Source organism: Oryctolagus cuniculus, chromosome 2 (assembly GCF_964237555.1).
Source record: "Oryctolagus cuniculus chromosome 2, mOryCun1.1, whole genome shotgun sequence".
In the NCBI taxonomy this organism is placed as follows: domain Eukaryota; kingdom Metazoa; phylum Chordata; class Mammalia; order Lagomorpha; family Leporidae; genus Oryctolagus; species Oryctolagus cuniculus.
In genome coordinates this window covers 146,151,306-146,177,290 of record NC_091433.1, presented here as the reverse complement: position 1 = coordinate 146,177,290, position 25,985 = coordinate 146,151,306, and the positions used below count along the sequence as shown (strand labels likewise).

Here is a 25,985-nt window from a genome sequence, read left to right as displayed (position 1 = left end):
CAGATTTTCTTATTGACATTACCCACAAATGGATGAATCTGACATCACTTGAGAATCTGTCTAAAGCTCGCATCCAGTGTCTATTGTTCCAGAGAATGATTTTCAAATGACACAACAGAATTGATATTATATTCCATTTAAATACAAATGCTGCCTTTCCTAGAATGATTGAAAAGTATACTTAAACCATGAAGCAATTTCTTTTCAGGGTACTTTCTACATGACTCATTAACTTCATTCAGTAAAATTGTATTGTGCTAGACACTAGTTTAGGCACTTGGACTGTGTCACTAGACACAATCAAGATTGGTGTCTCGTGGAGTTTACGTTCTTTGTGGTAGGGAGAGACAAAGATTATTCAATAAACACAATGTATGAAGAAGCTAATTTGTGTGCTAGAAGTTGATAAAATACTTTGAAAAAGTACAACAGAGGTGGTAGCATGTGCTGGATTACATGAAGAGGGCTGAGGGAGGCTACTTGAGAAGTTGAGATTTGAACCAAGGGTTGTAGAAGGTGAGGAAGTCAGCCAAGCAGGTTTCTGGCAAAGAGCATTCCAGGAGGAGGGGATGATTAGCAAGAGTATTTCAGACAGGAGCATGTCCACAGTGTTCAGAAGCAAAACAGATGCCTCATGGTTGTAGCAGAATGAGTGAGGGCATGGAGTTGGAGAGGAGAGGCAGTAGGGGTTCAGATGATGTCAATCCCTGCTAGACTTTTCAGAGACTTTGGCATCTATGTGGGCAAAATGGTGAACTACTGTAGGGTTTGGAATAAGGATTGATGTCATTGGACTTTTTAAAACCCTGGCTGCTCTGTTTGAAATAGATTTTGAGTTAAAATAGACCAGGGGAGGAGGCAAGAACAGATGCAGAGCACTTGCTAGGAGACTTTTGTGAGGATGCGTTTTCGAGATATTTTGGAGGTAGATTCACCAGAATTTCTCAATGGATGAAAAGTGAGAGGATGTGTGAGAGAGGAACCACTTATAACGCTATGATTTGTTAAAAAGAGAGCCGGACAGTCAAAGAATCTAAAACTAGGTCCACGTGCAAGCAGCCCAAAAAGGCACAGTCTTAAAAATTCAACCAGTGGAGAAAGATAAGACAGATCCCTGTCTGAAGCTGCTGTCACTTCTCCCAGAGAGAACGGATTCCAGAATAGAGGTTGTCCAGCCAGGGTCTGAGCACTGTGTTTCCTTTTGCCCAGAATTCTTTTCTCCACGATTTTTGCATAGTTGGCACATTCATAGGTTAGAGTCCTCAGAGCTCTTCCCAGGAAGTGACCCCTAAAGTAAGTTGCCTTCTCGAAAGCTCTCTATCCTGCTGTGCTATTTGGCATTTTGGCATATATCACATATATCACTTCAAAATACCCTATTTGCCTTCTTTTTATTGTCAATCTTTCCCAGCAGCATGTGAGTGCCATAAAACACAGATCTTACCACTCTTGCTTGCTGCTGTATCTCTGGTTCTCTGGACAGCTTCTGACACATAGCAGATAACAAGTATTGTGTGGAAATATGTTCTATTATTAAAGTAAAACATCAAGTATGCATTAAACTCCTACAGGCAACACCACTAGTCAGTTCATGGAGGATTGGGGAATACTGTCTTGTAGTATATTTGAACACAAACTGAATATAACATGAGAAAGCAGGTAGAGAAATCTTAAGATGCCCTGTATATATGTTTCATTGGCAAATGAGCTTGGAAGAAGGGAAACTGAAAGAGATTCATGGAATGGGATGGATTTAAAATTATAGAATTATTGACCTTCAGAATTTAAGGGACTAGCCCAATAGCATACACAGGTGGAAATCTCTGCAAATTTTCATTGAACTTTTTCTAATCACACCCAATTGCATGAAATGTTGTACAAAGTAGTTTATTACAGTCTTTGGTGATTCTGTTTAACACAAAGCTAATTTCATTTGTATGAATAGAAAACTATTCTCACATAGAAGGGAGTATTTGATTAGGCAGAGTGAAATGATGAGAGTACTTCTGTGTGGAAGAAAATGTGGCAGAGACACAGCAAAGAGGACACTGGACCACTGAGAAACTTAGCACGTTCCTTCTGGGAGCCAGGTAGAGAGAGAAAAAAATAATTATTTTACATTTCTTTCAAGTTAGCACAGAGAGAAGGATCAGAGAAGGGTGGACTTTGCTTCATAGATGGTAGAACAGACCAAGACGTAATACCAGTTTATTTATTTAGGGCAATTCAGTGCTATTAAAAATTCTGTCTTTGGGCATGGAAAGCCAAAACACTCTGGCAAAACAAACAAACAAACCAACCAACCCTACATGAAAGATCTCCGCGAGTGAGATCCCAGTGGAAAGAACAGGTCATCAAAGAAGGAGGTACCTTTCTCTGAAGGGAGGACAGAACTTCCACTTTGACCATGGCCTTGTCTAAATATGATCAGAGTCAGTGAACTCAGGGGGCTTCACATAGCCTTGGCAGCTCATGACAAGAGCCTAGGGTGATTACTGATGCCATAAACAAGAGTGTCAATTTGTTAAGTCAACAACAGGAGTCACTGTGCACTTACTCCTCATGTAGGATCTCTGTCCTTAATGTGCTGATGTGCTGTACATTGCGATTTAATGCTATAACTAGTACTCAAACAGTATTTTTCACTTTGTGTTTCTATGTTGGTGCAAACTGTTGAAATCTTTACTTAACATATGCTAAACTGATCTTCCGTATATAAAGAGAATTGAAAATGAATCTTGATGTGAATGGAAGTGGGGAGGGAGAGGGAAAGGGGAGGGTTGTGGGTGGGAGGGAAGTTATGGGGGGGGGGAGCCATTGTAATCCATAAGCTGTACTTTGGAAATTTATATTCATTAAATAAAAGTTAAAAAAAATTCTGTCTTTGCCAGTAAGGTATTGTGTAATAGCCAGACAAATATAAAAATGCTGATTCAGCAATGTTTTTAATAAGAGAAACATCAAATTATAGTGAAGAATATAATCACTTATGCTTCTGTAGCAAATATGAATTCTAAGTAGAAGACTGAACTTTGCTTGCCTAAGGAAGAAATCTTTTTTTGTCAGAACAGTTATAATTTTTAAAATAATTCTTAAGTAACTTTGTTAGAAATATGTAAAAGCCTACTACTAGTGGGATTAGTTTGAAACTACATAAGTGTCTTTAGAGCTTGAGGTTTTATTAATGAGATGGCCTGTGAACTGGTACTCATGTGGCTGTTGGATTATTTTGCTGGGATAAACTAGCTTAGTCTGTTTTATGCTGCTATAACACAGTACCACAGACTGTGTAATTTGTAATAATCAGAAATTGACTGACTCAGTTCTAGAGGTTGGAAGTCCGAGATGGCGGGATCAGCACGTGGTGAGGAGCTGTTTCCCCTATCATCCGTGGCTGACAGCGGAAGGGCAAGAGCAAGAAGGGGACTTAGCTCACCCTGTTGCGATGGACCAATCTTAGCCAACAGGGCGGAGTCCTCATGGCCTGAACACTTCTTAAATAACAATTAAATTGTAACAAAATCCACTGCCTGCCTGCCCCTCCTGACTCTAGCTTCCTGATAATGCGCATCCTGGGACGCAACAGTGATGGTTCCAGTGATTGGGTTCCTGCCACCCACTTGGAAGAACTGGATAAATTCCTGTCTCCCAGCTCCATCTCTGCCAGTCCAAGCCACTGTGAGCATTTGCAGAAGGAGCCAGTGGATGGGGTAGCTTGCGCGCTCTCTCTCTGCCTCTCAAATAAAATAAATTTCAACATAAGTTTTCGAAGAGACAAACATTCAAACCTCAGCATACACTAACATCTATAAACCCATGCCACTGTAGACTTCCAAATGATTTTCCTTCTGTGTAGTCTGGAGATGATGTAGCTTGTATTAGAATGAACCATGGCTAGGCTTTATTTTCTACCCTAAAATTTTGAAGATGTCACAACATTTCATCTAATCAAAACCACTCAGGGATTTGACAAACCTTACACAGTTGCAGCTATCCATGATAAGTCTTTAATAAAGCACAATAACCACCGTAATATACAGGCAATTTCAAGGATAGATGTTTCCCTAGAGAACGGAAACTGCTTCAGAAAACAAAGGGAAATACACAGTTTAATATTTTGATTGTAGTATTTTTAGACTAGCAAGGAAAAAAAATGAGCCCCTTATATAATTACATGCATTTCAGGTAAGTTGAACTGAAATCAAGTCAAGGAAATTGTCTAAGGAAACTATCAAGTTATTGCAAAGGTAAATCCATCAAGAATATCTAAAGTCAGGAAGAAAAAAAATAATTTGTTTTTTAACTGTGTAAGTAGTTTGATATCCTTCATGATTAAAATATCCAAGAATGGAATCACTTTGGGACACCAGGAATGAAACAAAATCTTTTAATATACTTAGATTTGACTAATCCTTAGTGTTACGGGCTAAGTTTACTATGTTTTGGACTTCAGTTCTGTCATCTGCAAAATGAGGCAGAGGCTTGGGGGACAAGTTGGATTACCAAAACCCTAAGGCACATTTCACCCCTAAAATTGGAATTCTTCAGAAGATGCAGTATTTAGCAAAAATCCTGTGCATGTTCCTTATGCTTGCATAATTGCAGCTAGTGCTATGAACTTCTATGTGTAAAGTGAAAGAAAAAGGTGTGTGTAGCTAAGTGGTTTCTGCTTTGAAAATGTGCCCAAAGTTTACTCAAAGAACATCTTGAGAATGTCCTTGTATTTCCATATTGACATTGTTTGTTTCACAGTGCCTTTCTAATGTCTAGTTTCCAGGGTGGAGCAATGAAATACCTTTCAAAGAGGTGAAAAGCGCCAGTTTCCACCTGGAGGACTGGGATTTGAAGTTGGCTTGTGCGGATCTGTGATTGTGGGACACAAACTCAGCTTTGCTCCTGTGACCTTAGCAAGTCCCTTTCTCTTCCATCAGATCTTCCTTTCCCCCGTCTCTGTTCACAGTAGGGTCATTCTTGGCTTCTGGGCCTTGTCTGTTCTATGGCACCAGTAGTATTTCTCTAGCCTATCAAAATTCTGTTGATCCATTTTAAACTTGAGTTTCTCTTTCATAAGAACTACAATTAATTCTGGTATCTTCCTTTTTTCCTGTTACATATGATTTAGCGTTGAATTTCATATTATCTTACTGGATTTAAAACTTTTTCCCGGCTGGCGCCGCGGCTCACTAGGCTAATCCTCCGCCTAGCGGCGCCGGCACCCCAGGTTCTAGTCCCGGTCGGGGCGCCGGATTCTGTCCCGGTTGCCCCTCTTCCAGGCCAGCTCTCTGCTGTGGCCCGGGAGTGCAGTGGAGGATGGCCCAAGTACTTGGGTCCTGCGCCCAATGGGAGACCAGGAGAAGCACCTGGCTCCTCCCATCGGATCAGCGTGGTGCACCGGCCGCAGTCCGCCGGCCGCGGCGGCCATTGGAGGGTGAACCAATGGCAAAGGAAGACCTTTCTCTCTGTCTCTCTCTCTCTCACTGTCCACTCTGCCTGTCAAAAAAAAAATTTTTTTCCCCTCTTACTTCCCTGCAACTAGTTCTGTATTTCTTGAAGATAGTCATCCTCAGATACACAGTATGTATTTGTGTGCTTAACAGCAAAGAATTTGGCTAGTGTTGGTATTCTTCTGGAACTTGATTCTCAGAATTCTGGAAGCTGAAATGGGATCCTGAAATCTCATTTTTATAAACTTGGCAGCCACATGCACAATAGGTAATGGTCAGTTAAAATAACAGCACATCCCTGTGCAATCTTATGGTAAGAAGCATGCCAAGTTTTGTCACATACTTCTCGTAGATCAATGTCTAGATGCCCTTGTGTTCCCTGCTTGTTATGAGAGAATGGATTATTTTCTAGCTGACACCCTGGAGAAAGGAATTAAAAAGGAAGAATAAAAAGCAGCATTGAGCAGATGTGGTCAAATACTCATGTGTTCCAGGACCTCAGTGGGTTTTCTGTCTTACTCAGTAAGAAGATTCTACCCAGTTATTTCTAGTGATCTTTTAGGACTGGGATATGGATTGTGACGTAACTGTTTTCAAAGTGTGGGGTTTTTGTACTCAATCCTATTCCATGTTATTTAAAAATCATATACTCATTTTCTATCCCATTAATAGTTATGTAATCCTAGTCAGGCTCAAACAATGTATAGTACAGTAACAATTCAACCATGAAAACCCAACAACACATATTTTTCTTTCATGGTATAGCTGGTGAGGTTTTTTTTTTTTTTTTTTTTTTTTTTTTTTTTAGCTCTTTGTATATAGATTCAGGAATCCAGTGCTGATCAAACAGTACATTCCAGAGAAGTGTTTTCTACTCCATTTCAAGTAAAGGACAATGCAATTCCTCACTGAACCCAGTAACAGCCTGAATATTCTTACTTATACTTCAGGAATTCTTTCGACCTTTTTTTTTTTTTTTTTTTGAAATTTATTTTAATTTGAAAAAGTACAGAGCGAGGGAGAGAAAGTGATTTTCCATCCTCTGGTTCACGCCCAAGATAGCTGCAATGATCAGGGCATGGCCAGGCTGAAGCCAGCAGTCTTCTATGTCTCCCATGTGGCTAGCAAGGGCCCAAACACTTGGGCCATCTTCCAGTGCTTTTCCAACCATATGCAGGGAGCTGGGCCAGAAGTGGAATAACCGGGACATGAACTTGCATCCAGAGAGGATGCTAGCATTGCAGGTGGTGTCTTTACCAGCTAAGCCATGATCCTGGCCTGTAATTCCTCCCATTTTGTTTCTCCTAGGAGAGTACTGTTAATTTGAGATGTCTGTTAATTGTTAGGCAATAATTGCAACAGAGGTAAGAGCTTGCAGCAATTAGTGGGACCTTCTGGAACATAGTACTTGAGTTTGTAATACTAAAAGGGAATTTATATTCTGAGAATGTTGTTAATACTTAGGACAACTGGCCTTCTCTTCCTCCCAATCCCAGGACAGTGTTTGACACAAAATGGTGACATAATATTTATTTGTTGAATGAATGAGCTCCAAACTTCCTTAACTTTATCTTCACTGCCTGTTCATTTTGTTTTGTTCTGTTTTTAAATCTCTTCCTGGCCCAGCCCATGTTTGTAGTAAATGATTTGGAATAAAGATTTGGACTTGATCTTTTACAATCCAACATTAAAAATGGGAGTTGGGAAATATTTTCCAAAGTCAGGAATTTTCCCCTTTTTTTCTTGAGCTATTTTCATAATTTAGGGAAGAATCTTAGTGATAGCACCAAATATGTAAACTTCAAACATTTAAAAGAGAAACAAATTACAGTGCTGGAGATAGTCACTGATTCACAACAAATTTTAATCTGTGGCACTTTTATATTACCTGAATCATTCTGTATAGCCCTTTCAGCCATTTTAAGTGTTACAGCCTCAGAGTCAGTGCAGTATAGGGATAATAAATGATAACGTGTTAGTTGTGAACAAAGGAGAAAATACTTTTTTGTGTGTGGTTTAATTAAAATATTGCCGATCCACTTTTCATTTGGGCAGCACTTATGAAGTGGTTGTTTTTCTAGAGAGACTAGGGCTGACAAGACTTGTAAATCAGGCAATCTACATTCATATCTTGATGAACTGCAAATCACTTATTCATTTGCTAGAGAAACATAGAATCATGAAATTGATAATTTTGTTATGCGCTTTTTTTTCCCCTTTGAAAGAGTCTATAAAGTAGTTTTAACATTTGACTATGCTGAAAAAATGAAAGCAGGTCTCTGCAAATGTCTTCAGTTTCCTTTACCTTGTGATTCTGTCTTCTTAAATGAGGGATGCTCAAGGCTAATCCCATTCATGTGAGGTTACTGTGTCCTTATTAATGACAGTGAAGGGCTTTCTGCAAACCTTTTATGAAAACAGGCATGCTGTAAACTGGTCAGGGATGAGCTTAACTGTTCCATTTATGAATTAAGGACTGGTACTTCTTACATATTTTAGAATACAGAAAGTTAATTTGTTGCTTTAGAAGTCAGAAAAATGGAATTTGCATTCACCTAAACAATTTCCATGTAAGAATAACAAAATAATTTTTGCATGATTAATATCAGGTGCAGATATTAATTTGCATCAATATCCCATCCTAACTTGAATTGTTAAGGGCTCTAAATACTTTTATCTTGAACACTACCATCATGCCTTTTGCTTTTGTGTTTCTGAGGCTAAGGAGCATGAACACAAAGTTCTGCTGCGGTAATGCTAACCATGGAAATATGTTCTGAGAAATTCTACTGCCATGTACCTTTCATTATACCTGAAATACGTTTGTCCTTGGGTAATGAATTAGTTGCCCCTATGTTGCTGTGTGATGCACTTGGATGCACATAGCTGCTATCAGATTGTTCCCAAAATGAAACTCTACTTTCTTCTATCCATGATCATTTTTTTATGACAGAAAATTATAAAGTTGAGACTGGGTATGGAAAAGAAACTGATCATGATGGTGATATTTGACTTTCAGCACATGTGTGAGCTTCTGAAAAAATAAAAACAAGAATAAATTCTACAGGCCGGTGCCGCGGCTCAATAGGCTAATCCTCTGCCTGTGGCGCCGGCACCCCGGGTTCCAGTCCCGGTCGGGGCGCCGGATTCTGTCCTGGTTGCTCCTCTTCCAGTCCAGCTCTCTGCTATGGCCCGGGAGTGCAGTGGAGGATGGCCCAAGTCCTTGGGCCCTGCACCTGCATGGGAGACCAGGAGGAGGCACCTGGCTCCTGGCTTCAGATCAGTGCGGTGCGCCGGCCGCAGTGCACCAGCCAAAGCAGCCATTGGGGGGTGAACCAACGGAAAAGGAAGACCTTTTTCTCTGTCTCTCTCACTGTCCACTCTGCCTGTCAAAATAAATAAATAAATAAATTCTAGGTCTTCCTCTGGTTTATCTAAAGATTTGGGGAAAATCTGGGTCTTTGTCTCATTCATGCAAGATAAAAACCCAGCCTAAATCTAAATGGTTAGCCCTGGCATAGCTGTTCTCTGAATTAGAGTTAATATCTGTAGAATTATGAGAACAAATACTGCAAAGAGTTGGAACATTTATGAGGAAAATGAAGGTAACTAAATATTTAAAATGTTTTTCTTGTATTCTATTTTTAATAGGATCTTGTAGTTTATTTTGGTTAGAGTGTATACAAAATCTAGTGTGTGGGATGACTCATTTAAAATTCACAAAGTCCAACATAAGGAGGAAAGAGGGAAACATTGTCCTCATGATACCTAATGTTCTGAAAGCTGGGTGAGTGTGTAAAAGCCTACAGTTTTACCTCCTATAAACTTCTCTGATACTTATTAATACTGTATGATTGTTCAAAACTGTAGTTTCAATGGTTTCTGTTCTTGTTTTTTGGGGAGAGGGGAGGGTGGTTACTACTTTGTTTTTCTTAAGTAATAGTATGTAGTCACTACCTAATTTGAATATGTCAAACCAGAAATGCCCTTGAGAGTTCACCAAATAAGAGATGTGTGGATAATGTGAGTTCTTTCTTTTCAATTTTAGAATCAACCTTGTCCTATGTTAGGCAGCTGGAGGCAAGAGTAAGACAGCTGGAGGAAGAGAATCGCATGCTGCCCCAGGTGGGTGACTTCCAGAAGCTCATAGCTAGTCAGTATCATTTGAGTTGTAGCATTTTATTTGGAATTTAAAGTCTCAGTGACATTTCTCCTTTAAGTGTTCAAAATCATTTTGTTAACAGCCATTCATCAATGTATAGTGTGATTATGTTCCATGATAGCCATCATATTACCCAGATTTCTAAGTTTACACTGAAGGGTTCAGTTGTTCAAAATAAGAATGTGAAGTAAGTTTAAAAGAAAGACAGAAGAACTCAAAGGGGTTTAAAAATGAAGATACTTCCATGTCATCACTCACATACATCAAATGTGTAGTTGGTGGATATAGAAAAGGGTCTCATTTACATGGAAAACTTGTTAATTTATGAGCTAGGTAACATTGTAGGTAGTTTGAAAGTTTCAAATTTAATTAAAATTAGTAATTCCTAGTATTCTTTGTGGTATAATGGAATTCCTTCAGTGTAATACAGTGATATCAGCAGTTGACAGTTTTTACTTTGGGACTTGATTTGTTTTCTCTGAGTGTAAAATGGCACCTTTTCTGGGATATTTAATGTATTATCATATATTTCATTTCAAAGATGGTTTTTGTATTTTGTTACATTGGTGAAAATGATGGGCTTTTTTTTTGAATAGTTGAACAAATCTAATGATTTTATTAGTTTCCTTTATGGCATGCACATAATAATGTATTATATATTTTATACAAAGGGGTTTTCTGAACAGTTAGTCACTAGTGTTCATTCTTTCCACATTCTGGCAATGACTTTTATCTTTTAACTAGCTAATGTAAAGTCACCATCTAAAAAACTAGTAAACAGTAGTTTAAATACAGACAGACTAGTTATATTTCAAGAGGTGAGATTAAAACATTAAGGTAAATATTCTTTGGAAAGACACTAGAGTTCTTTTCAATCTTTTTTTTTTTTTTAAACTACCCATGTTCATTAATGATGATTTGGGCTATCAGTTCCTGTGTGTAAGAATGCTTTTTTCTTTTTCCCATTGCCCAATAAATTGCCTAGAAATCATGAAATTAAATGAACCTAGTCTCCTTCCTCAAAACTGTACATATGTTAAAATTCAAGGTGACACAAGGGGTTATTTACATCACATAATAAAATACTAGTAGTAGGAATTTTTGTTCTTTGTTCTTGTTTACTGTTCCCTTATTTTCAAAATGTTTGTCTTTTTATGCCTTTTATATTAGGTCCACAGTAAACCTCACTAGGGCCTTTGACTGAAAATGTCTACCTTCTTTCCTGTTATAAAGAACGCTAAAAAATAGTTAATTATACATAGTTATACCACCTATCAGGCAACTGAAATGTCAAAGAAATAAAATAGAAGAAAACCCACAAGAAATATATGTTTCTTGGTTTCCCTCTGAGTGGGCATTATGGCTTACATCCCACATTGAAATGCCAGTAAGTGTGCCCTCTTATTAAAAATCAGGCATAAAAATATGAAAATAAATAGGAAAATTTTTAAAGTCTGAAAGTATTGAAGGACAATCAGAAGAATCAACTATCTTTGATATATACATGTATAACTTAAATGCCTAATACCTGCATAGTTAAGAATAGGAGCGATTAAACAACTTATCACTTAAAGTCTTCAATTATATGCTTTCAAATGCATTCCTGTTTTTGCTATCAAGAAATGATGCCTTGTTTCATTTTCTTTTCCCTCTCAGAAATGGCTAAGCAAGATCAGGTTTTATGTAAGTTAAGATGTTATTGATGTGGGATGCATCTTTCTTATATGTGCTACTACAAAGGGAAAAAATGTTGTCAATTATATTTTGTCAGATTATTTTTGATCTCAGAGATGTTAAAAATGGGTAGTTTATATTTTAGATTTAATAAATAGCTATAATTGGAGTGTTTCATTCATTTATAGCTAAGGTAGATATGATGGAATCAACAGATACACCTACTTTGTAAACACAAACTGACATGAACAAAATTATTAGATGAGCCCTAGGATGGAACATGATACATGGATCTTAGAACAGTGGGAATAGATAAATGGAATTTTTATGGAAGGCTAAAACTTTGGATGGCTTGCACAGAGCCATCTATAACTTATTCTTAGATATTAGTACTATTAAAAATGATGTATAATGTGATTTCCCTGCAGAAATGATTTTTCACTGCATCATGTTAGCTAATTTACAAGGTCAATTCAATGCGACAAGCTGACATTCCTGCATAAATTAGCCTCAGTATTTGAATACTTGATTTTTAATTATAAGAAGCTGTACACTGTGCCTTGATTGGAAAGCTATCCTTTTTACTCCCAGCTTTACGTATAATGATATGTCCATTTGTCTTAGAATAAACAGAAACAAGAATATAGATGGCAACTGGAATCCTAAGTGTATCAGATGTCTACTGCAGTAGTGGGTGATCAGGTTCTTTATTGATAGTTTAGGCTAATTATATGAAGCACCCAAAGCATTGTTCTGAAGGACCAACCATCTTTCCTTAATGCTTACCTTTATTCTGTATATAAAACTGGGTATAATAAGCAGAATTTTGCCATATAAAAGACAAGGGTGTAATGCTTGTGATTATTTTGATTATTTTATGGTTCTTCAAAGGCCTTATGCCTTATGCCCATGCACAGCTATCAAGTCCCAAAATGAAGAGCTCTTTAGTCAAGAACAGATGGAGAAAGATGGTGCAAATTGAGTTGGTTCTGCCCAGTGGTGAAGAGGAGCCCACAGGAAGTGCAGGTGGAGTGTCAGCTGAGCTGCCAAGGCAGGTCAGCATGTGGCAAGTACAGTGTGCTTTGCTCTGCTGAGGTGACTGCAATGTCCCACAGGAATCACTGGGCTGCACTTTGAATCCAGTTTGTGAATGCAACATTTCCCAAGTATACTAAGTAAGAACAGTTTTGTTATTTTTAGGGACTGCAGTATTATTTGCTAGCTATTAGTATTTGAAAAGAACGTGCTTTTTAAAAATTGACACAAATGGTACTTAAATGTCACATAAGTTAGAGTGTTCTTTGAGTGCTCAAAAAAACTAATGTGAACAGTTTTTAGAAAACATTTAAAAACATTACAAAGGATTGCGTATACCCTCTCATGAAATCTACAATGTTAAAACTGTTCAGATTGGTCTATCAGTTCTAGTATGTGTGTGTTTATTGTCTTCTGAACCCAAAATGAAGACTGTTATTTAAATAAATCCAGTTTCTATGTATGAAATGTTAATAACATTTGAATTGAAAAATAGTGGCCAGCGCTGCGGCTCAATAGGCTAATCCTCCACATGCAGCGCCGGCACACCGGGTTCTGAACCAGTTGCCCCTCTTTCAGGCCAGCTCTCTGCTGAGGCCCGGGAGTGCAGTGGAGGATGGCCCAAGTGCTTGGTCCCTGCACCTGCATGGGAGACCAGGAGAAGCACTTGGCTCCTTGCTTTGGATCAGTGCGATGCGCTGGCCGCAGTGCGCCGGCCACGGCGGCCATTGGAGGGTGAACCAACGGCAAAGGAAGACCTTTCTCTCTGTCTCTCTCTCTCACTGTCCACTCTGCCTGTCAAAAAAAAAAAATAGTGACCCACAATAATATAAGTAGCATGTATAAGTGACTTTATGGTATAAAATTATGGTTTTTATATGCACCTATGTTCTATATACACTTATAAAACAAATACATTCTCTGGATAATGAGTTGTAGATTTTGAGAGCAGGGTAGAACCTTACATATCACATAAGGACAATTTCCTTTTAAATCAAGACATATCAGGTTAACAGAGGTTAGGTGTGTTGTCATGATCAGATAACTAATTAAGGATGAACTCAAGCCAAGATATCAGCTGATCTGGTATTCTTTCTAGCAGTGTCTCCAGTAGTCACAGCATCCATTAATGTAATTCAGGATAATTAAGCCACTAAATCTGTTTTCATCTTACTGTCAAATTCAGTTTCTTCAATATTTATCCAGAAAATTAACATTAGATCTGTTTAGCCATTTAAGATTTGTTAGACATTTATTCTATTACTGTTTCAAAGGGATTAACATTCTATTTTTCTTAAAGCAATAGTATCTCTTATAAATAAAAACTGTATATTTTATAGGGTGTCTTCTCCCCAACATATTTCCAAAAGAATTTGAATCTTAAAGTTTTTTAAAGGTAGAGTTGAGAGAGAGAGAGAGAGAGAGAGAGAGAGAGATCTTCCATCTGCTAGTTCACTCTCCAAATGGCCACCAAGGCAGGAGACAGGAGCTTCTTGCTGGTCTCCCTCATGGGTGCAAGGGTCCTAGCCCTTGGGCCATCCTCCTCTGCTTTGCCTGGCACATTAACAGGGAGCTGTATTAGATGTGGAGCAGCTAGGGCTGGAGCCGGCTTCTGTATGGGATGCTGGCACTGCAGACAGCTTAACCCACTACGCCACAACACTGACCTTTAAAGTTTATACATAACACAAAATACTCATATCTGCATAGAAAATTCATGCTTAATAGAATTTGATTAGAGAGGCTTTTCTGTTCAGAGTAAAATGGAGGTGGGTGGTTGAAGGGAACAAAGTGGTGATTTTAAAGTTGAGATGTGATTTTAAAGCCACGTTCAAAATCTTATTTAAATTTCTCTACTCATTTCGTTGTCCTTTTTTCATGGTCAAAAGCACTTTGTAATCTACAGCCAGTATGTTTCTGTGCTGCATTGCAGTTAAGAATTCTATTCAACTAGGAAGTATTTTGTTTCCATTTATTTTCTTTATTTGAAAGGCAGAGTTATTAGGGGGAAGGAGGGCGGGGAAGAGAGCTTCCATCCATTGGTTCACTCCCTAAATGGCCACAACCGCCAGGGTTGGGCCAGGCAGAAGCCCAGAGCTTCATCTGAGACTCTGGCTTTGGTGCAGGGACCCAAGGACTTGGGCTATCCTCTGCTGCTTTCTCAGACACATCAGCAGATAGCTGGAACAGAAGTAGAGCAACTGAGACTTGAACTGGCGCCTATATGGGATGCCAGCATTGCAGGCAGCGGCTTAACCCGCTACACCACTATGCTGGCCCCTAGAAAATATTTTTAAGTGGAAGGTACAGGATATCTACCTGATGACTTTATTGCAAATAACTAATACTGCCCTTTGAAGATATTTATTATTATTCAGATCTAGCCCTGGGGTAAGATGATTATTACTTCTTTTAACTATTCTCATCTATCCCATAATGGCTTTGGGTTTTGCATCTTGAAGAGGGCTAGCGCAGTTTGCTGCAGCTCCAAAGTCAATTCAGTGTATTTTTTAAAAGTCCTATTGAGAAAACTGTTCCCTTTGATCAAATGCTCTGGCACCAACATGTGCTTGGCCAAGCACTGTAGCTGCTTCGTGCTTCAGAGACCCTCCCCAAAACAAACCACCCACCTCTTGAGACTGGCATTTGAGAGCCAGTTTTCCGAAGCCATGATGGCACCTGGAACTTTGCTGTCTTACTCCTGCCCGTGTGCTCTGCTTCTGCTGTTTGAAAGGCCATGTGCTGTGTGAAAGGCAGGACCCTGGGATTACCACTGAGTGGGCCCCTTTCAGCAAATGTTTCTATTTCTGTTGTGCTAGCACACACAAAAGAGGCTAATTTTAGGAATGGAAATGAAAAATCTTGCTTGCCTGTAATTTGGTCACAATGTGAACTCACAATGTAGTCGTTCAGTGCCTTGGGAAGGAGGCAGGGCTGTTTGCAGAGCCGTTTGGGAACAAAGGAAAAGAGCCTGTCACCCTTGCCAGAAGGGCTAAGAAGGATACACAGGAGCTAGGGAAATCAAGCTTCTCACTTCCATGGCAACACAGCCTGGATCCCGCATCACGGCTCCGAGGTGCTCCCTCACCTCGCCTGGGTTCTCATGCAGAAATTGCCATCAGGCTGGGCATAGATGGGAGTGGGTGGAACTTCTGCAGTGTGTAGATTCCCTTAGGAGCTTTTTCTTTGCCTTTTTTTTTTTTTGCCATAAAAATAGTTAGGCATTGTTTTTGTTCTTTCTGCTTTTCATATTCTTTGACATTATGTTTTTGCCAATTCGTTTTATCTTACAAGGCCACAAATACATGGCTTTTTAGCATTGGAATTGCTGGGGGAAAGAAAATCAGGAACAGTTACACAAAAAAACACTCAGAGTATTCTTTCCAGGATGCCTAAACCAGCACGTGTATTCTTCTACTGTTACTTGCATAGAAATTACCATTCAGGCACTCATAAGGAGTTACTTGCTAAGAATTATTTTATACCCATGAATAGCAATACTAATACTAATTGCATAACCTGTGTAGAAGCAGAATGCTACTATTAATAGAAAAAAATAGTTAAATTCATTAAAGGTTGGTTGCTGCTGGAGTCATATTTTTGGGGGGAAAAATGCACTCCACTAGATGAACGGTGCTGTGGATGAGTGTTTTCTTCAAGTTGACATTATCTGATTAAAGAAAATAAAAAGGTTCTTATGTGTAGTTCAGCACAGCCTTCAGGGGCTAGAGGGGAGATCCATGGGAGGTGTGCCTATGATGCAATAGAAGAGATAAGTAGATATGGAAAAGTTATCCCAGGAAACGCAAATAAATGAGACTAGGTTAAGGGAAAAGCTAACATTTATAGCAGAGAAAATATCAAAGACAGAAAAATTCATAGACAAAATGTCTAAGGAAAGATGGAGACTGAAAGGGAAGGAATTTATAACATTTTTTCTGAGATTTCATGCTTGAGAGTTCTTGTATGAGAATCTGAAATGTGATGAACTTTTTTTTTTAAAGATTTATTTATTTGAAAGAGACAAAGAGGGATACACACACACACATACACACACACACAGAGTGAGAGCAGAGAGAGATTTCTACCTGCTGATTCACTGCTCAAATAGGTGCAAGAACCTGAGCACTTGAGCTGTTCTCCACTGCCTTTCCCAGGTGCATTAGCAGGGATATGGATGGGAAGTGGAGCTGCAGGGGCTCAAACTGGCACCGGTACGGGATGCTGGTGCTGAAGGCAGCAACTTAATGCACGGTATCACAGTGCTAGCCCCTAGAACTCTTTATTCTAATGAGAGAATGTAGTTGAAACGGGAATGCAAATGGAAAATACATGCCAGTTCCTAACTTTATTAATAATATAATTGCTGAATTTAAAAGTAGTGAATTGTTTATGGGACTTTTTTAATCAATAATTAATATTTAATAATGTTGCATTTTTAGCCACACTTGGTACATAAATAATTCTAACACTATATTTTAAAATATAGGATTTTATTACTTGCCCTTGACAGAATGCATCACAGAATCTTATGAACCATATCAGTATCTGGTTTTGCTGTTTAGAAGTATCAAAGAGAATCATAGATATTTGAATGAGAATTAATGTCAAGCATTATTTGGGAAAATTTTGAAGCGGAACTATAACAGAAACTATTATCTTGTAGAATGGCTTTCTAGCCAGATTTCACTTTTTGAAAAATCCAAGATAAAACCAAAAACTAAAAGTTAAAGATCTGTCTTCTTTTTCTAAAAGAGGATAAGGTAACATTTTCACAGAAAGTGGAAAACATAGTGTAAATTTGATTTTAGAATTTATTTATTACAAAATAAATATATATATATAAGAATCAATTAAATGTAATATCATTGAAATATGGATATTCAAAAGGCTGTAAGTCCTGACAGCTTGGCTTCATTGAAGCATCGAGGGTCTGTGAGTCCCTTTCGATCCCAGTCTTTGAGCTCTATTTCCTGCTGAAGAGCAGTACCTCTTGGCCTGATGGAAAAGAAGTATCTAAACCAAGCTGTATTCCTCTGGTTGTTCAGGGTTTTTACAAAGGACTACAGGATTTTTTTTTAATCTAAAAGTATTATATGTCCAGTTTCTTTGCTGTAGCTTGAGTAAAGTGAATGTTTCTCAACATAACATATTAAAATGAAATTTGGAACCTCTTAATTGTCTACATATTTCAAATTTAAAATAGATCAATTAAATGCAATACCTATATTGCCTTACTATAAATGTAATATAGGAAACTAGCCATGTTCTTTGACAAAATAAGACAGTTTAAGTGAATAAATTTCTATGTGATTTGAGACTTCCTGAAATTATATTTCAAAAGCTGTCATTGTATGAAAAATAAGCAAAACATAACAGAGCCATGGTTGGGAAACTCAGAAATAATCAGCAATGACTTTGATTAAAAGAGTTACTATGATTTGCTAGAAGGAACACTGAATAGGGATTTCCAGAACTGGTTCTTGGCCTGCTCTTTCCTTACATAGCTGTAAGCCAGGAGCCCACTGTTAGCTCTCTGTGATGTGGAATGCTCTACTCAGCTCTGCAAATCTATGACTTTGCTTTCCTAGAGAACATTTAATGTTCATGTACAATGCTGGATATACAAATAGTACAAATAGATGTGCACTTTTAAATTTGATACTAAAATTCCTTAAAATTAAGACTTTATATCATTTGAGGCCTTCTATTTACAAGTATCTATTCATGTCTATTGTGGGTTATTCTACACTCTGGGTTCAAATGTTAATAATATTTCATCAGATAGCTATTAAGTCTATGAAGTAGTATACAGTCATGGTTATATAGGTTTGCAGCTCCTATCATTTCAAATACACAAATAGTGTGCTCATATACTAGTGCAAACACTGGTAGATAATGTGTATTATGAGATATGCAGTCCCTTTAATGCTTTTAAAAGTTACTCATATAAAATCATGTACAGTGAACACAAAGGTAATAGTTGTCCCTAACAGTATACACACTTGTAATGAAATGCTTCTGAGTTTTCTCTCTTGGCTGATGCAAAGTCCAAGTTTGGTTTGCAAGTACTGTTCCTCCTATCCACATCTGTGAGCCAAAATGCTAACAACAGCTTGAGCCTATGACATATGCCATGCAAAATTACTATGCCCTAGAAAGAATGGCTCTCCATTCCAAAATAGATAGAGAAAGGGGTCCATGCTGAGCTGGTTCTGCCCATTGGTGAAGAGGAGCCACTGGGGTGTGCAGGTTGGCTGTCAGTAGAGCCACCATGGCAGGTCAGCGCCCAGTGACTGCAGTGCTAATATCTCTGCAGTGAGGCAGTATCCTACCAGGATCACTGAGCTGCACTTTCAATTCAGTCTGTGAGTGCAACATTTCAAAATATGAATAGTCATTATTTTTAGAAAATGCAGTGCCGTTGATGGGTATTTGAGAAGAAAATGCCATTTTAAAAGTAGTTAAGAATGATAGCTAAAGATCACCTGCACTTAAGAATATTCTTTCCTGAAGACATAAGCAAAGTGAACATTTTAAAGACATCACATTTAAAAACATTTCAAAGGGTTGTATACAACAAAAGGAAGCATGACATTTCATAGAGGGAATTTTTGAAATTCGGATGAGAGAGATTGCCAATATAGGAAATGTAAGAGAATTAACTTTTATCTTCCTCTAATTTATATTCAAGCAATGTGTATTCTTTATTTCAGAATGTAGCACATTTTTCTGCAATTCAATTCTGAGATGAGCCAAAATAATTTACTACAAAAAAAGGGATGACAAAGACATGAGATAGCACACATTAGTTTTTTTTTTTTTTGGTAGTGTAGCTAGACTGAGGAGAATAACAAAAGAGAAACTGCATATAAATCAAAGTCAGCTGCACTTGTACACATTAAGAACAATGTACAGAGGAAAAAATGTTTTTTCAAGCAGGATCTGACTTATTGGATTCATTGTGTAGACTAAAACATCTGAAATAATAGCCAACAAGAAGTGGACAGAGCCTTTCTTAGAGTTTCTTGTCGATATGGAGAAGGAAAGAATTGTCAGAGTTCACTGTGAGACAATTACCAGCTGTCATAGGTTACCACAGCTCTTACACATTGTCTTTTAGGTCGAGTGCCATTGAGCACTGATGCTAACTGAAGCATGCATAGAAAAGTAATATGAAGAAGGGCAGCATCTAAAATAAATAAGACTTTGGTCAATTGTTTACTACTTAAGGGCCTTCAGTGGCTTGGCAAATAATGCTTACTAAGAAAATATATGAGTTTATTCTATAATTTATTATAGAAATTCTACAACGTATTTTTATATCAATAAGCAATGGAATATTTTGAAACACAGCTTACAATGGCAAATTTGGCATTACTGAACAGTAGTGTTTCCTCAGGCTGTTCCAGCCCAAATTGGAGTCATAGAGATGGGGCCATGTGTTATCCATTGGCTCCATCTACTTGAGTACTATTCCTTCCTCAAGGACACAGATTTCCATCTACTCACGGAAGTTCAGTTCTATGGGTTTCCAAGCTTCCCCCATATGAACCTGCCTTTGGGTGTTGACTGGCTGCCCCAGTTATGCCTTGGCCATTCCTTATGATGCCTATGATCAGAGCTTCCACATGCTCTGATATTCTCTAGGCTGAGACAGTTACCACACCCTTACTTGGATTCTACCTTGTCCCAGCCCCTAAACCCACCGAAAAAGTAGCTCTTTATTCAAGGATTTTAGTTGTAAGCCCAGGTATGGAGGTGGGAAGGAATAATTACCATTAAGAGATAGTCTATTCAAAATTGTTCCTCCCTTTTGAAAACATGTCATGTCCTCCATTCACATGTATCTACGAGATCATGATCTATTTCTTTTTTTTAAAAAAATGGATTTATATGAAAGGAAGAGCGAGTGAGTGTGTATGAGAGAGAGAAAGAGAGAGAGAGAAAGAATACCTCATCTGCTGGTTCACTCCCGATATGGGTGCAGTGGCCAAGTCTGGATACTTTTGGGAGAGTTCTTGTTTTCAAACTTCACAGTACTTTATGCAAATTGACTCATCTCAACTACTTGCAATTTCAGGAGTGTTTAGTTGAAACACAAAAATATTGAAACCTTCTGTGAAAGTTTTTATACTCTGGAGGTGTTTGTAACCTCTATAATGTAGGTTAGTGGTGTAGAAGAAGCTTTTGAACTATTCTTACAAAGGAGAAAAATACAACATAACAAAGAGACACCTAACTTCTTTATGTAAGATTCCTTGGATTAATTATTTCTGCTAGTTTGTTTATTTAGTTTTTTTTTTCTTAGCAGTTATGTTAGGAAGAAGAGAAATACAGATTCCAAAAGAAAAATAAATCTGACTCAGATGTAGAATAGCAAATAAAAGAATACAGCACTGTCTATTCATGACCTGAAATGCCTCACATTTGCAACAGAAGAACATTCAAGGCAGGAGTTCTGACGTTTGACAGATAACAAATAACTAATAAACCCAGGCCAGATGGGAGCCATTCTGGACTTACATAAAAGCTGGCTATAAGAAAGGAAGCTTTTTAATCACCAAGATATATCAGCTGGTTTTGACACCTAAAGCAGGTGTGTCTTAATGTCAAAGAGAGATTTTTTCTTTAAATATTTTCATATGCTAGGAAATTTAAAACCTGTAACTATTAATTTCATAAGAAAACCTAAACTGCACACTCAGAAGTAAATCATCACACATTAAATTTGATCATAATTAAATTGTGTGAAAATGATTGGTCTTTATCCTTTTGGATGCCTGACAAATGTTGAGTGCCAGAAATTAACAAACATTGCAGTTAGAATTTAGATGCCATTTTTCTGACAGAGTTTTAGACAAAGGGATAGGCGCTTTAGCAACTTTGTGCTTTAAAAATTTGTTATTTTTGGAGAGACCATCACATTCACCTTCCACTCCAGTTTCCACCCCACTTCTTTTTTGATATATGATTCCTGAAACAGCAAAACTTATGTGCTTTGCCCACAAGTTCTACAAATGGTTAAGATAGAGACAGTAGCCCTTTGGAAACCCCTTGGGAGAGGTCAGTTTAAGACTGGACCATTTAATAGTCACTATGAAGAAGATAGCTCATTTGTGGCCTCATGGACATGGGTTTTATTTGGAGAAGATGCTCTCAGGGAAACTAGTTATCCTGAGCTTTTCACACTTGAGGAAGGGATGTAGATGGCCAAGGGCAAATGTAAAGGCAACTGCTATCCTCTTAGAGACCTGCTGACGATGTTGATATTGATGGAGTTCACTAAGCTCAGTCATGACAGTGTGACAAGGCAGTTCTCAATTTTTATGATTATAGATGATGTCATAGTAACTTTTTAATCATTAGGACTTTCAATCAGTAGAGGGTATTCAATGTTGTTATTATGTTGGTTTTAATATATTATTGCCTCATTATACTTTTTTATATCAATTTTATATAAATCTTTTAAAAGGTATTTATCCGACTGGATTTTCAGTGTGTGTTTTAGTACCACAAGTCTTTAATGGCTGTAAGTCATTGAATACTTTGCAATTCCTTTATTTTTCTGTGCCCTTTCTCCTATTAAATGTTGGGGTTGAAGCCTGAAATGAAGTTTCTTTCTCTGATCAGAACTTGGCTCACAGGAGTGTGGATATTTCCCGAGAAGCTGTAACCCTTGCAGCTGGGTCTGCTTTAGTACGGAGTACATGGGATGGAGACAGTTGGGTAACCAGTTCCACCCTGGTTGTTTCTGAGTCAAGCTGATCTATTAGATCAGCTGGGATCCTGGATGTTTCCCCTGCAGTTGGTCCTTCTTGGTGTTGATTCCTCTCCTGACCCTGACCCCCATGACTGTCTTTATTTTCTGGATGTGGTATCATTTGTGTGAAATTGGGAATTGGTCAGGATGGTGGTTCAGTTTCCAAGTCCATCTGTTTTGATATTCACAATGAGATATCAGTGCTGTAACACTGATTTGTCTAGAATGAGAAGCTATTATCTTTTAACAGTGTTAAGGACATTTCTAGCCCCCAAATGATTCCTCAGGAAATCATTTTTGTTTGTCTGCGTGTCACTTCTGTTTCAATGATAACTTCCCTTTAAGCCTTTGCTTCCTTCTCCAGAAATATCCCACACTATTCCAATCTGCAGTCTTCATTAGCTTTACTAGGAGCTGGTAAACCTGTTTAAGTCAAGGGCTTGAGAGTAAACATTTTCAGACTTCTGGGCATATGGGACATTGCATGTACTCATGTCAACCATTGTAGCATGAGAAAGCAGAGAACAGCCACAGAGAATATCTAAATGAATGAGCCTGGCCTTGTTCAAGTAAAACTTAATTTACAAAACAGGCAGTGGGCTGGATTTAACACTGGCAATAGTGTGATTACCTCTGCTCAACACAACAAATGTTTTCTAATCAATTACTCTGGGCTATTACTTGTCTTTTAGGAAAAAAAGGATTTTAATATCATTAATTCAGTTTTCATTTGCACTTAGATTTTATTGTACGCAAATAGTCTTCCCTGTAAGTATTTGCTTTATATTTTTTCAGTAATTTAAGTTGCTTTGTCCAATCACTCCTGATTTGCCCTAAGTTACCAGAAAAGAGATGTGAATGTGCCGAATCATAGGAACAGCTGAAAAAGAGGCCAGGTATTCTTTTCTTGAGATGAAAATTTTAGGCAGATTGAGATGCTTGCATTTGACCTGAAAAGACAATACTCCCTCAGACAGCATTGTGGTACCATTGGAAAGGAAATTTGTACTTCTCTGAAATGCATCACTTGAGTGAGTGAATGATTATATTGCTTTTGTGTCCTGGCTATTCTTGCATGTCTTAGATTGCTAGGAAAATAACATGGGACAGGCTTGTCTTTAAAATAGATATTACATGGGTGACAGCTTGGAAAGAACATGAATTTCTGTACAGTACTTCACAGGTGAAATTCTAAATCCACATTTATCAGTGTATGAGGGAAGACATTTCTGGAGTCAATTTCTTGTTTTCCTTAAGTAAGGGCATTTCAGGAAAGAATGAGGAAGTGGGGGATTACTGATAGGAATTAAGTGATTCTGCGTTTTTCAGATCCTTGAAGTTGATATTTTCTTTTTTTTCCCCAAATTTTATTTAATAAATATAAATTTCCAAAGTACAACTTTTGAATTATAGTGGCTTTTCCTCCCATAACCTCCATCCCACCTACAACCATCCCATCCCCCACTCCCTCTCCCATCCCATTCTTCATCATGCCTCATTTTCAATTATATTTACATACAGAAAATCAACTTAGTATATACTAAGATTTCAACAGACTGCACCCACACAGACACACAAAGTAGAGAGTATTGTTTGAGTAGTACTTTTACCATTAATTCTCATGTACAACACATTAAAAGCAGAGATCCTACATGGGGAGCAGGTGCACAATGACTCCCATTGTTGATTTAACAATTGAAACTCTTATTTATTATAACTTTTATTTAATAAATATAAATTTCCAAAATACAACTTTTGGATTATAGTGGATTTTTCCCCCAATAACCTCCCTCCCACCGGCAACACATCCCATCTCCCACTCCTTCTCCCATCCCATTCACATTGAGATTCATTTTCAAATATATTTATATACAGAAGATCAATTTAGTATATACTAAGTAAAGATTTCAACACTTTGCACCCACACAGAAACACAAAGTATAAAGTACTGTTTGAGTACTAGTTATGCTGTTAATTCACATAGTACAACACATTAAGGACAGAGATCCTACATGGGGAGTAAGTGCACAGTGACTCCTGTTGTTGATTTAACAATTGACCCTCTTATTTATGACGTCAGTAATCACCCAAGGCTCTTGTCATGAACTGCCAAGGCTATGGAAGCCTCTTGAGTTCACCAACTCTGCTTTTATTTAGACAAGGCCATAGTCAAAGTGGAAGTTCTCTCCTCCCTTCAGAGAAAGGTACCTCCTTCCTTCTTTGATGGCCCATATTTTCCACTGGGATCTCACTCGCAGAGATCTTTCATTTAGGTTTTTTTTTTTTTTTTTTTTTTTTTTTTTGCCAGAGTGTCTTGGCTTTCCATGCCTGCAAAACTCTCATGGGCTTTTTAGCTGGATCTGAATACCTTAAGGGCTGATTCTGAGGGCAGAGTGCTGTTTAGCACATCTGCCATTCTATGAGTCTGCTGTGTATCCTGCTTCCCATGTTGGATCGTTCTCTCCCTTTTTTATTCTATCAGTTAGTATTAGCAGACTAGTCTTGTTTATGTGATCCTTTAGACTGTTAATCCTATAATTATGATCAATTATGAACTGAAATTGATCACTTGGAGTAGTGAGATGGCACTGGTACATGCCACCTTGATGGGATTGGAATCCCCTGGCACGTTTCTAACTCTACCATTTGGGGCAAGTCCGATTGAGCATGTCCCATATTGTATATCCCCTCCTCTTTTATTCCCACTCATATTTAACAGGGATCACTTTTCAGTTAAATTTAAACACCTAAGAATAGTTGTGTGTTCATTACAGAGTTCAACCAATGGTATTAAGTAGAACAAAAAAATACTAAAAGGAAAAATAAAATATTAAGTGTTCATCAAGAGTCAGGACAAGGGCTGATCAAGTCATTGTTTCTCATGGTGTCCGTTTCACTTCAACAGGTTTCCTTTTAGGTGCGTAGTTAGTTGTCACCGATCAGGGAGAGCATATAGTATTTGTCCCTTTGGGACTGGCTTATTTCACTCAGCATGATGTTTTCCAGATTCCTTCATTTTGTTGCAAATGACCAGATTTCAATTTTTTTTACTGCTGTATAGTATTCTATGGAGTACATATCCCATAATTTCTTTATCCAGTCTACTGTTGATGGGCATTTAGGTTGATTCCAGGTCTTAGCTATTGCGAATTGAGCTGCAATAAGCATTGAGGTGTGGACAGCTCTTTTATTCACCAATTAAATTTCCTTTGGGTAAATTCCAAGGAATGGGATGGCTGGGTCATGTGGTAGGGCTATATCCAGGTTTCTGAGGAATCTCCAAACTGACTTCCATAGTGTTTTTACCAGTTTGCATTCCCACCGACAGTGGGTTAGTATCCCTTTTTCCCACATCCTTGCCAGCATCTGTTGTTGGTAGATTTCTGTATATAAGCCATTCTCACTGGGGTGAGGTGAAACCTCATTGTGGTTTTGATTTGCATTTCCCTGATTGCTAGTGATTTTGAACATTTTTTCATGTGTCTGTTGGCCATTTGGATTTCCTCTTTTGAAAAATGTCTAATGAGGTCCTTGGCCCATCTCTAGAGTGGGTTGTTTGTTTTGTTGTTGCGGAGTTTCTTGATCTCTTTGTAGATTCTGGTTATTAATTCTTTATTGATTGCATAGTTTGCAAATATTTTTTCCCATCTGTGGTTGCCTTGAAGTTTATATTTGCATCTCTCATGATCTTTCTCACATATTTAGTGTTTAATCATTGTAAGGATAGGAAAGGCCTGTGGTTGGCCATGGATGCAGCACAGTTTTCAATTGGGATTGGCAAAGTGTTTTGAAAAAAGAAATACAGCAATAGCTACTACCCATCTCCAGTATGCTTTCTGTAGATCAGGACTTAAGGGAAAATGCAAAGAATCTTGACCTACTTGTCGTTGTCATCAGTACCGACTAA

General features: G+C 38.0%; 1 protein-coding gene across 8 annotated transcripts in view; it reads left to right on the top strand.

Moving 5' to 3' along the window:
• Positions 1-25,985, top strand: part of CCDC85A (coiled-coil domain containing 85A) — a 237,138-nt gene that overhangs the window by 185,943 nt on the left and 25,210 nt on the right. For 6 of the 8 annotated variants that reach the window (XM_017340757.3, XM_017340756.3, XM_017340754.3 and 3 more), the window contains exon 3: positions 9,493-9,569. The exons of the other annotated variants lie outside the window; for them this stretch is intronic. In XM_017340757.3, the coding sequence (XP_017196246.2) occupies positions 9,493-9,569 (77 nt within the window). The remainder of the gene's footprint in view (positions 1-9,492; positions 9,570-25,985) is intronic. 8 annotated transcript variants of the gene reach the window in all.